At 52.8% G+C, this 12,043-nt stretch overlaps 2 protein-coding genes across 13 annotated transcripts in view; one reads left to right on the forward strand and one right to left on the reverse strand.

The window, feature by feature from the left end:
- Window positions 1-26: 26 nt before the first annotated feature.
- Window positions 27-1,661, forward strand: PRRT1B (proline rich transmembrane protein 1B). Its single transcript, XM_010720917.3, has 3 exons — window positions 27-810; window positions 884-1,018; window positions 1,094-1,661. Exons 1-3 carry the CDS (start codon window positions 607-609, stop codon window positions 1,238-1,240), a joined length of 486 nt encoding a protein of 161 aa, XP_010719219.1. The 5' UTR covers window positions 27-606; the 3' UTR covers window positions 1,241-1,661.
- Window positions 1,662-2,105: 444 nt separating this feature from the next.
- Window positions 2,106-12,043, reverse strand: part of RAPGEF1 (Rap guanine nucleotide exchange factor 1) — a 75,993-nt gene continuing 66,055 nt past the window's right edge. For all 12 annotated transcript variants that reach the window (XM_031556208.1, XM_031556207.1, XM_010720922.3 and 9 more), the window contains 10 exons: window positions 9,630-9,714; window positions 8,280-8,372; window positions 7,989-8,174; window positions 7,756-7,840; window positions 7,453-7,547; window positions 6,946-7,024; window positions 6,707-6,808; window positions 6,209-6,306; window positions 5,133-5,261; window positions 2,106-4,494 (listed from right to left, as the gene is read on the reverse strand). In XM_031556208.1, coding sequence (XP_031412068.1) covers window positions 4,344-4,494; window positions 5,133-5,261; window positions 6,209-6,306; window positions 6,707-6,808; window positions 6,946-7,024; window positions 7,453-7,547; window positions 7,756-7,840; window positions 7,989-8,174; window positions 8,280-8,372; window positions 9,630-9,714 — 1,103 coding nt within the window. In that variant the 3' untranslated portion in view covers window positions 2,106-4,343. The remainder of the gene's footprint in view (window positions 4,495-5,132; window positions 5,262-6,208; window positions 6,307-6,706; window positions 6,809-6,945; window positions 7,025-7,452; window positions 7,548-7,755; window positions 7,841-7,988; window positions 8,175-8,279; window positions 8,373-9,629; window positions 9,715-12,043) is intronic.

Consider the following 12,043-nt stretch of genomic DNA (forward strand, 5'->3'; position numbering starts at 1 on the left):
ACGCTGACACGTGGGGCCGCAGCGGGGCGGGCGGTGTGTGGGGTACACCTGTGCGTCGTCACGCATGTGCATATATATGGCTACATCGTATGTGTCTGTACTTGTATGTATATATCTCAGTAGGTGCGTGCAAAGGTGTGTCTGTAGCCAAAAGGTTGTGTGATGTACAGCCATAAGGACTCCATACAGATGTATGCCTGGCTGTGTAATACCGTACGGGCGGACGCATGACTGTGTGTGTTCATGATGTGCACGCACACACACAAAAATGGGCTTAAGTACATAGGATCACACACAGGTGTATGTGCACTTATTTAACTTACATTCTAATAGGCACAGCGATTGCCTATATTCACGTATATGCACCCCCATACAGCCCCTGTGTAGTTAGGGGCTAAAGGATATGCGTATTCATAGCTAAATAGATGTGGTATGTATTTAATGTAAGTATGTAGCTAAACCACATGCTATGAAAGCAGTTTCTGTCCCAGCAGCCGTGTTTACTGTGACAAATCGCAGCCCCGCTCACCCCATCCCTGCCTGCCGCCGCCGGATGCCGTTGGTCAATGATTAACGCGGGGTCGGGGCCGCCCAAGGCCTGGAGGGATGGAGGAGGCTGGCAGGATGGAGGCCGGGGTGGGGGCTGAGCGACGGGTGGTGGCTGTCAGCAATGCGGCCTTTGAGGAGGACCCGCCGCCCTACTCACCGCCTGACCCCAAGAGTGCGGAGCTGCTGTTCCCGGTGGTTTTCCACCCCCAGCCCCATCCCCACCCGCCGCCCTTCATACCGCAGCCGCTGCCCTGCACCGCCGTACGTAACCAGGCCCGCTCCCCTCGGCCTCGGCGGGCACGCACGGCCGCTGACCCACACTCTGTCCTCGCAGTCCGTGGGGCCTCCTGGCACCGGGCCTCCAACCGCCGCCCAGCAGCCTCCCAAGGACTACCTGGTGGAGTCGGTGCTGGTGACGTTGTTCTGCTGCTTGCTGACCGGGCTCGCCGCCCTCCTCTATTCACACGAGGTAAGGACGGCCCCGCTCAGCCCCCTGCCCCGTGCTGTGACCCCGCTGACCCTTTCCCCTTCTCCCCCACGCCAGACCCGTGCTGCGCTCGGCCGTGGGGACGTGGCCCAGGCCCAGGCGGCGTCCAAGAAGGCGCAGTCGCTGGTGCTGTTCAGCCTCATCCTGGGGCTGTTCGTCTCCTTCAGTTGGGTCGTCTATGTGCTGGTGGCTCTGTACTGGTGACGGGGCCGCAGAGCGCAGAGTTGAGTGCCGTCGGTGAGGAGCAGCGATGCCAGCACCGAGCCCAGCAGCCGTGTGCAGCGTCGGCCCCTGCACTGGGGAGCTCAGTGACACTGTTGGTCTGACACTGGGAGCTGCACAACGCTGTGGGCAGCAGCACAGCTCTGGGACACAGCGGGAGGCATGACACTGTGCAGGGCTGGGGCTGGGAATGGAGCAAACGGCCCCACAGTGCACGGCCACAGCAGGCAGCTCTGCATGGGCTGTTCTGGGTGTGCAAGCACACGAGAAGTCCCCCTGGTAATTAGAAATGTGCAAAGATTTCCCCACATGTTTTAGCTTCTATAGCAATTCTGCATGCACAGCTGTGCTGCATCGCCTCCTCCTCGCTGCTTCCAGTTCTAAATAAAATACACAAGCCAAAGCCTTTGTGTTCTGTGCACACCACAGCCCCTTCCCACCCATGGCTTTCATCCACCACAAACGTTAGGGCAAATTCTCCTCCAGTCGGTCAACCTGGGACTTCCTCCAAAGCCCCCACACTCACAGCCGGCGTCGCGTGCTCACTCAGTGTCTGAGCATCCTCCTCTGCCCATTATTTCCAGAGGAATTTTGAACCTCATCCAGGACTGAAATAGCACTGGCAGCCGCTCAGGGGTTATTTATGGCCACGCCACGGGCTGGGTTGCAGCAAAGGGTTCAGAGCTCTCCATTCCCATCAGTGCTCAGAGGGGGACAGGAGATGTTCCCTGTGCTGTGCTTGGGGGGAGGGGGAGCACAGTAGAGGTGCAAGTGATGTACAGCAAAAAGGGCCAATGGCAGAGTAAAAGCCGGGTGGGGATGTGAGAAAACACGAGGCCACACCAACTTGAGGAGCGGATTCGATTGTCACTTTAATCCACAGACTGCTGCATGCACTGTAAACAGGATCGTTAGGCAGGTTCGTTACTGGTATTTATTTGTCTTTAATATAAAAGTTACAGGTTTGAAATGTTTGCAGGAAGATGCCACCGTTGGGACTGGGTTAGTGGTAAATATATAATACAGCCAAACAACTGGGGCTGCGGAGAGGCTGGGGAGCAGCACAGTGCTGATAGCAAAGCACATCGCTTCCCCCTGCCTGCCCTTGGGAGAACCCGGGGGAGAGGCGAGCTGAGGGCCCCAACCCCATCCTTCTGCACTGAGCCCTGGGCAAAGCACTGCTGCTACCTTCATCCCCAGAACATGGGGTGATGGGGCCATCTTAGCGCTGTCCCTGCACTGACACTCCTGCAGCACTGACACAGCAGCGATGGGGCCAGCAGAGCTCTGCATCGGGTGTGGGGCTGCATTTGCCTTTTCCATCTCATCGTGTTGCTTTCTTTAAATCTTATTTACAAAGGAAAATAAAAAAATCACTTCCTGCTTTGGGGATTGCAAAGCTTTGGCCGGGCATGGTGCGCAGCCCCTGGGCTGTTAACAGTGCCATAAAAAAATAAAAGGTTTTGAAGTGTTCTGACTCAGGTGTCGCAGCACAGCCAGGGCTCCGCTCCTCCTGCTGCTGTGGGCTGTGCAGCACAGAGCACAGTGCTCACCTCACACCCCGGGCTGTCCTGCACCTGCAGCCCCGGTGCCAGTGAGAAAATGATGATGTCGGGTGCAACCTCATGAGCAGAGCAAAGCACCGTGCTGCAGGCATGGCCAGGCAAGGCTTTGCAATCTGCAGAAAGAAGTGCTCGCCACTCTGATCCACCCAGAACAAACAGAAGCTTGGCAAACATTGACCTGCGGATGGAAAGTAAAGCGAGGATGCTCTGCAAAACATCCCGTGTGAGCTGCAGGGTTGTGTTGGAGTTCTGAAAAACCTGCGACCGTGGGACACGGCTCTGCAGAAGGCCTTGCGAGGGGCTAAAACCTACAGCACGTGCTCAGAACCACACTGTAAACAACTGAACGGGGCCAGACAGGAAGGGGGGGGACAGCCTGGGAGAGGGGATGGGGACACAAAGTGGGGATGGAGGGGCTGAGTAAGGCACACGGAACAGGAGGGGAGCGAGGGGTGCAGGCAGTGCTGGGGATGGGGCGTAAAGGGGCTTCTGAGCACAGCACCATGGGTCATTGGGATGAGAACCGTTTGGCAACAAGGAGAGGAATGGAGGGGGCTGGGGGCACTGGGCTCCTTCCAACCCCAGGGAGGGGCTGCTGGCTCCTCCAGTGCCCCAGGGCAGCCCTCAGCCTCCTTCCTTCCAGCACTCGGAACGATGCTGTCACTGCTTGTGAGTTTTATACACATCATGTTTTGCACTTCTTTTTTTCCTATAAACCCATCGGTATTCGGACATGCATCAAAAAGAAAATCTCCAATGGATTCTAAATACTAATATTTACAGTCATATACTACAGAATTTACTGTGCAAAAGCTAGTACCATCACTACAAGATACGGGCCCACAGGGCAGGTGAGCGCGGTACCACGGGTATCAACATTTCCAGGGGTCAGAGGGATCACTGTGGCTTAAATAGTGAGATCTGAGAGGAGGAGGGGATACGATGGCTGGAGACGGCGGCTCCCTGCCCACCATTCAGTGCCTCTTCTGTATCCATTAGCGGTGCCTTCACCCTAATGAGAAGGCGAGAGAGATCTGGGGCAAACTGAAGCCCCTTGTAAACAAGCCCAGCCCTCCGGCAGGCAGCAGGGCTCCTTCACCCCCATCTTCCTGGGAAAAGCCTCAGCTACTGTCTGCTGAACACCACGCGGAGATGAGCCCGTGGGCGCCGAGCTCTGCTCATCCTCTGTCCGGGATGAAGACAAAAGCCCGCGTGTTTCCAAACACCATCAGTAACACACTTGCCTGGGACCCTCCTTCCACAAAGCTCTCTCCCTGGCGGAAAAGCTGCTGGATGGCACAGAGGGATGGGAGGAGGAGGGAGGCGAGCGCTGCCCACTCTCAGCCTGCTGCCGTCCACACGGCGGCCACCGCTCTGCCAATGCTCACAGCCCCGAAGTCGCCGCCAGCCCGGAGAGAGGCTGTGTCACCCCGTAACAGGAACAAATACTGAACTCCAGTCTCATAGCTGCCCTCTGTGCGCCTGCCGAGCAATTCTCCTCGCTCGCACAAACCCTCCTCCTAAGTTTTCTCTTCCCGGTCTGTTTTCCGCCTTGTAATGTTCCGAGGTTTGATTTTGAGGGACAGTTCCCACAGGGCCTCCTCTGCCAGGTGGTCGCTGAAGTCGTTGAAGAATGACACGATGTCGTCGTTTCTCTTGATGTCGTAATGTCTGCAGAACCACAGAGAAGGGCTGCAGTTAAACGAGGGGCTGAGGGACCCCCCGGTTCGTCCCCACACAGATCCTGCGCTGTGTTCTGTGTCACCTGAGCCCACCACTTGTGATGGGCTGTGACACCAAGGGGACAAAACATCATTAGGCCAGATATTAGGAGGAAGTTTTTCACCCAGAGGGTGGTGAGGCACTGGGACAGGTTGCCCAAGGAGGCTGTGGATGCCCCATCCCTGCAGGCATCCAAGGCCAGGCTGGATGTGGCTCTGGGCAGCCTGGGCTGCTGGTTGGTGACCTGCACACAGCAGGGGGTTGGAACTGGATGAGCACTGTGGTCCTTTTTGACCCAGGCCATTCTATATCCACTGAAGAAAGCCCTTTGTGTTCCTGAGAACCTCTGTTCTCAGCCACAGCAAAGTCTGCCATGGAAAGAAAGAGTAGGAAAACAAGGACAGTGGCTTTTAAAAGCAATACTGGAAAAACACCATCACAACTCAGTAATCTTATCTAACCCAGGGAGGGGAGCAGACCACAAGCACTGTAACCATGTCACTGCCAGGTCCCCTTACATCTCCATCTCAATGCTGTCCCTCCTGTGCCCCCACAGTGCCCAGCTCGGACCCCCACTGCTGACTTACACCTGTTGGAAGCACCTCATGCTGTCCAGGATGTTAAACTGCTGCCAGCGCTTGGAGAAGTTCACCTTGCTGTCGATGTAGTCTGGGTTTCCCAGATGAACAAAGGTCAGGTCCTGCAGAATTAGGCCTCTGAAAGAGAGAAAAGGGCATAGAGCCAGAGAGTAGGCAAACAAGCATAGACGTTTGCCATACATGGGCGGGAGAGCCAGCCAAGGGCACCCACACAGAACCTGACCAGCTCCAGTTTTAAATTGGAGGGAAATGTCTCCCTGGCAGCAGATACGGAGGTGCTCAGGTGTTAAATGCAGCTGAGAGCAAGAACAGCTGTGGTCATTACCACCCTCTGCATCCCCTGCAGCCCTCCCCAGTCCCCCACCAGGTGACATTCCTTCCTCCAGGAACTGTACAGTGGAAGAAAGTGAGATCAGAAGTTCTACTGGTGCAAAAGCAGAGCAAATGTGCTATCTTGATCTGAGAGCCCTTGCAGAAGAAGGGAAGGTCAACAGGATGAAGCACCTGTGTTTGCTAAGGGAGATTCTTAATTTAACAGCTCTTCTCAGCCATAAGAATCTGAGCTGTTGCAGAGGAGTAAGAAGCAGCTTGGAGCTATGGGACCCACTGCAGGTCATGGAAAACTTGTCTTGCAATGCAAAGACCCCAAAGAAAGAATAGTTAAAAGGTTCAGCTGAAGATTCTGAATCTTTCCTTTGCCAGTCACCTTCACTAAAAGAAAGTCCAAACAAAAAGCATCTGAAACAGCAGCAGCAGGTGGTCTGAGCTCTGATCCATAGTTATAAAAGGGAATGAGATCCTCAGTGGTGGCAGTGGATGGAGAAATCCAGTCATCCTGTACTGGGAATGCAGTGTCACAAAGGGGAGCTGTGCCAAGGGCTGCCTCCCTGCTGCAGGACAGAGTGCTCAGAGGGGGCACGTGGGTCTGATGTGGCACAACAACGTGTCATTTTAGATGTAGGACAGAGGATATGTGCTCAGCTGGGCTGAAGCCGCTGAGAAACCACCGAAGGAACTGCTGGAATGCACAGGAGTAAGGCAGAAGAAAGGAAGCACCGACTCACAGGTATGGGATGCAGGGAGGTTCCACATCAGCCAGGGCTGCTCGGTAGGCGCGGAAGGACGAGGAGCTGTCGATCAGTGTGCAGTACTCAGCCAGGCCCTGGCAGAACACAAAGCCCCCAGTCACCCCTTTATCTTTGTAACCTCTCTCCCAGGGAGTCAATGCCACCCTGCAAACACCACCAGTGTGTTCGCTCAGTCTGACCCTTGCTGTGTTCACACAGAACTTCCCTGCCTTCAGCTCCACCAAAGCTTTGCTGCACAGGGAAGAAGCAGCTGTTCCCTCAGCCCGGGGCAGTGCTGGCACTTCTACAGCTGTCAGAAAGCCCTGCAGCACTGCAGGCTGCCAGCACTGTGCCATTACGCCCACTGGAGAGCATTCATCCGCCATCCCTCCACCCCGTCATGCTGCTGAGCTGTTATAACTCACCCTGCTGCTTCATATCACAACCACAGTTATCCTTTTTCCCCTAAATATGAAAGCCTGCACTGTTCCTCACCTCTGAGGTTTGTTTCTGCCACTCCAGCCTTCGGATGGGCGCAGAATCCAGTGCAGAAAGAATGGCCAGATAGGAATTAAAATTATTCAGCTTTCGTAAGTGCTGTGAAGAGGGAAAATATACGAGTTACACAGAGATCTGTAATGCCTTAGAACATAAAACAGCTTTACCATCTGGCATGTCCCACTCTGCTGCTAAAGAACAGCATGGGTGATTCACAGCAAGAACTGAGTTGATACCTTCATAATCTTGATAAACTTAAGGAGCAGCCTCTCTCGGTCTTGGGCTTTTTCTTGCAGCATTATTATGGAACGGACCCTGGAAGAACAGACAGAGAAGGATAAACTCACTTAAGCAGATCTCAGATTTCCTCTCGTTTCATTTACAAAACTGACAACTAATAGGGATGGATCAACAACATTGAAAAGTTTCTGGTATCTCCAACTTAAACTGAGTGAGGAATAATTCCAAGGATGAGAACAATGGTCATTCAGAGTGCATTCATTTGCAAGGGGAACGTTTGTTTGAAGGGCTCAGTGGTACTGACAATAATTCCTCCATGTTACAGTGCCCTCCAGAACTCATCATTTTATTTCTCTTGAGCTCCTCCAAACTTGTATCTACTTCCTGGCCAGAAACACACACGTGATCCCACTTAGAGGAACCCAACTCTGCAAGGAATATCCTGCGCTCTAAGACGGGAGGTTTGGCACAGCTCAGTGCCATGGGTGCTGTGAGCTCCTTACCAGTAGGACATGTTATTAAAGTGCTCTGTGAACTGCGTCAGGTTGGGGCTCTTCTCTTCATTTTGCTCTTTTGCCCAAAGCAAAACTTCTGGTATCTGCCCAGGAAGAAGAACAGAGGGGTGGGAGAATACCACATGTTATCATGGGATTTCTGCCTTAGGATTCCCAGCCACAGCCTGTGCTCATGGTCTTTTGCTGACACAAGTACAGCTGTCTTCTGCATTGTGCTGGGAATACCAGAGATTGCAGAGGGAATGTGTGCAGACCTCTCCCTCTGCCCTCCCCCTATCCTTGTCTCTGTACCTCGATTTTATAGAAGAGTTCAGCATCCAGGAGGGTCAGCTGCTCGGCTATTTCATGACTGTGGAAATCATGCAAGGTCCCTGGCCTGCAGGAAAGAAAGATGAAGAAGAATACGAAAACGTAACTTGTTTTCTTTCTTCTATTTTGGACTAAGAAAAGCCTTGTGTCCAAATAAAAAGGATGCCCTGTTCCTGAGAAAGGACAAAGAAATAGCCATATGTGTGCTTCCTCACCTGGCTGCCACCCCTCGGGCTGCAAGAGGTTTGATGGAATTGGCATATCTCAGCATCTTCTTCTGATCCACTTTGTCCAGGATGTTTTTGCGCAGTACTCTGGCGAGGCTCAGCTCCCCGTTGCAGACCAGCCGGAACACCAGGTCCATCAGCAGCTTGAGAATCTCCTCTGTCAGCTCCACTAAGCTGAAAGATGGCAAAGCCGGGGCAGGCATCAGGGCTACAACTCCAGGATGCAGGTATTGTTACAGACTGTGCAGCTCCCACCCCAAAACTATGAAGGCAACTCACCACAGCTCATCCACCACTCTCACCAGCACGAAGAAGGTGTTCTTACTGACTCGCTTCTTAAACGTATCTGGGAAGTGGCAAAACTTCTCATATGTTGGTTGCAAATTAAAGAATCAACCGCTAGAACAATTAACAGCTGCCCTGAGGAACATCAGAACGGATATTATTCCATCTTGATTAAAACTGGTGTTGAGTTTCTAGGAGATGGAGGACACCGCTATGGCTCTAATTAACATGGCACTGAGCTGCCACCAGGGATGCAGCAGGGGTGTGAGGGGGTCCTTGTGTTGCAGAACTGATGCTAGCAGGGCAGGTGGACCCTCAGACTATTGTCTCTAAAGTGGCATTTAATGAGCCGCATTCCTCTGCTGCCATCTCCCACACCAGACTGAGACATCACTCAGGTCTCCTAACAGTTCTCAGACGTCACCTCCACCTTCCTCTCTGCCCACATGGGGAGTGGCAGTGAAGGAGACAGCAGAGGCTGAGCACGTTTCCACCAGGTGCACAAATGGAGAGAGAAACAGCGAGCCAAATATCAAAGAGGGCCTGCAGGAGTGCCCCAGCCAATACTTCCACCAACAGCTGCTCTCCAAGGAGATTCTGCTGTGTCCTTGGCAGCGCTGATCCCAGCAGGAGAGAGGGAGGCTGTCCCTGCTGCAGATGGCAGTGATGAGCTGTGGCTCAGGGCAGGGTGACATCAGGCTGCTTTTGCGGTGGGTGCAGGGGCAGAGCCCACCAGGCTCTGGGAGTGACAAGGACAGAGCCAAGGGAGGCACTGCGTGCAGCGTGCTCAGCGAGCAGCCTGCTCTGTGCTGCCAGAAGCACTAACGCTCACACTGTACGTCCAGCCCTGGCCTCGTTAGCAGATACAAGCTCAGAGCTGGAGGCTAAGAGGACATTATCTTCTGTGTTGCATTTCTTGTAATAAGAGGGAGAATAGGACTTGACAGTTTAGCCATCGCTGATGTTAACCTACATCTGCCCAAGCAATTCTCTCAGCCCTTCTGGAAGGACAGACACACGATCCCCATTCTACAGACCACAATGGACAAACAAACGACCACCTCCCCAGTTCTGTACAGAAAATCTGAACTGCTCTTCTCTCCTGCCAGGGCCCCCAGGACACCACACTCAGGTCCAGAGCTCTACTCCCTACAGACCTGCCCTGTGCCATTTCCTATTTGCAGGCAGCAGAGATGAAGGAAGTGCTGCTCAGGGCACCTCCAGGGCGATCACAGCACAATGTTCTCAGCAGGTTTGTGACCAACCAGCTCGCCACCAGCTCCCTCCGTGACGACTGCTCTGCTCTGCTCCCTGGGGCGAATTGCCTTTCATGGAAAAGGATATCTGTACTGCAGCTTCTTGATGAGCTCTTCAGGGGTAATAAATGTCCTGTATGTAGTCAGGAAGGCTTCACAGTACAGCACCAGATCTACAGAGAAAGACAAGGAAGTCTCAGTCAACCCTGCCTGCAGAAAATGAAGGTTGAATGCAGCCTCACAGAAAGAGGACACTGACACAGACACATTCTGACAAGGATGAGCCGTACAGGAAAGCTGTGCTGTTGTTTCTCACCAGCAGATGGACCCTTAGGCACAAGAGCAGGAGCTGCCCTGTCCCCTAGGCTGGCTCCCATTTGCAGTACTCCAATTTGCCTTTAAGCTTATGCGACCACCAAAGGGATTGGTGAAACACACCTGTTTGTGGGACAGGAACTGTAATAATAGGTCAAATTCAAATGTGCTGAAAGCCCTGGGGATGCTTTAAAGAGAAGATCTGACAACGAGAGGTGGGTGCCTGTTCTGCCTTTACTGCTCAGCCAGCACAGAGCCCTGCAGAAGACAGTCACTTCCCCCCAGAACAGGAACACACATATTTCGATGCGATGGCTTGGTGCTGCAGCCTCTCTGCCCTCGCTGTGTTCCAGGAAGTCTGCCTCAGGGCAGCGTAAATATCTGATTATTTTCAACCAAGAGAATAAATTGCACAGCAAAAACTGACTCTGCCCCGTGTGTGACCCTGCCACGACACGAACGCTGCCATGTGATCAAAATGGAAATTAATTAGGCCTGATATCAAACCAAGCTGTGCTGCAGTCAGCATCTGCAGTGGGATGGCACGCTGCCCTGCCTGCCCCGCTGCAACCACTGGAGAGGCTCAGCAGCACCCACAGGGGAAGGCTCCTGCTGTGCCTGCCCAGGCTTGGCTGTGCATGTTCCACCACGACAGGGAGCACCCCACACCCACACCCACAAGCCAGAACGTGAGCCCACTGTGCAGGGAAGGGTGGGAAAGCAGGGAACAGCGTGAGAGCCGTGAGTCGCTACCTGCAGTGTTTCTCTTGGCAGGAGCCTCATAGAGATGCTTCTTCCTCGTGCTCTGAAAGCAGAGCTTGCTGCTGGCTCCTGGCTAAAGCGATCAGATGTAAGCTGTAAAGCTGGAGGCTGGGTGGTCATGTCAGGGGTGAGCCCTAGGCTTGCCCCAGCTGTAATCCTGCACTCGCACGCGGCTGCGAGCACTTAACTGACCATGGATTTTGATCCCAAAGACCACAAGTCTCCTTTCATCCCTTATTCCATTTAGCTCTTTTAGAAAACTCAAATGGACAAGAAGCATCATGCAACAGGGCGTGGAGTTACATTTATTCTGGGTTCCCATCTGCCCAAAAGGCAACGTGAGGTAATACAGCTGGTCTGCTCTGGCACTCAAAGCTGCCAAGAAATTCATCTTTAAAGGAAAGCCTCTTAACTATACCCCTCTGTGCTGTTTGGCTGATTGATTTACAAGCCCTGAATTCTTCTCATTGTAAGCTTAATTCATTAACCCTCTCAGTCACCCAAACACTGGGTTAGCATAGCACAAATTCCTCCGTGCTCCATTCAGATCAGCAGCTTGGCAGAGCATGCTAGGCTGAGCTGTGTGACTGCCCTGAGAAATGCACTGCTCCCCCTCTGCCCATCCTCTCTCCCTGTCCTGCTGTGCATTCAGAATCCTGCTCTGCTTTTTCCTCATCTCGAGAGGTTCTCCACAGCCTTCACCTCACTGCCTGCAGCCTCTGAGCTCCCCATTCAGGAACTGGTGGTTGAGCACACATCCCTTTGTCAAGTGGTGGTCTTTAAACACAGTGGGGAAGTTCTTCCAATGTGATGCTTGTTCTGGAGAACAGCAAGAGTAAATCAGAGCTTCTCTATTCCAGTTTTGGCTTTTGTACATGGGGCATTTCCATTTAGATATATATTTTTTAATGTATTTATCTAACCACAGGGCAATGAACTGCCTCCTTCTCTCTGGTACGTTCCAACTTTGGTCCTCTGTGCCTTGATTTGATGCCTGACGTAAATAGGGAAATATATCTGCCAAGGGAAGGATTTTCCTGCTAGCTGAATGGTGCTATAAGTAATTGGAAACACCTTATGCTACAGTATAAAAGCTGCCATTTAAAAATGCACATGAAAGATATCTCCCCTTTGGCTATCAAACCTCTAAAATATGAGAGCTGAGTGGTTCAGAGGGTTAGAACATTTTGCCTTGCATCCCAGGAGATAAGGAGATCAATTCTGGTTAAAGGCCATCAGCACAAATGCATTTGGCAGGTTCAAAATCACTCTCTGGAAATGCTGCAACGACTGTGTGTGTCACAGCTCTCAGAAAGGAGCTGCTCCACATGGGTGGACTGGGGCTGATTGAGAGTGGGGTTGTAACAAATAGAGCTAGGAGCTTTAGAGCTGCCACCCCTGGCTCTCTCCTCCACATCTCATTTC

Source organism: Meleagris gallopavo, chromosome 19, assembly GCF_000146605.3.
Source record: "Meleagris gallopavo isolate NT-WF06-2002-E0010 breed Aviagen turkey brand Nicholas breeding stock chromosome 19, Turkey_5.1, whole genome shotgun sequence".
NCBI lineage: Eukaryota > Metazoa > Chordata > Aves > Galliformes > Phasianidae > Meleagris > Meleagris gallopavo.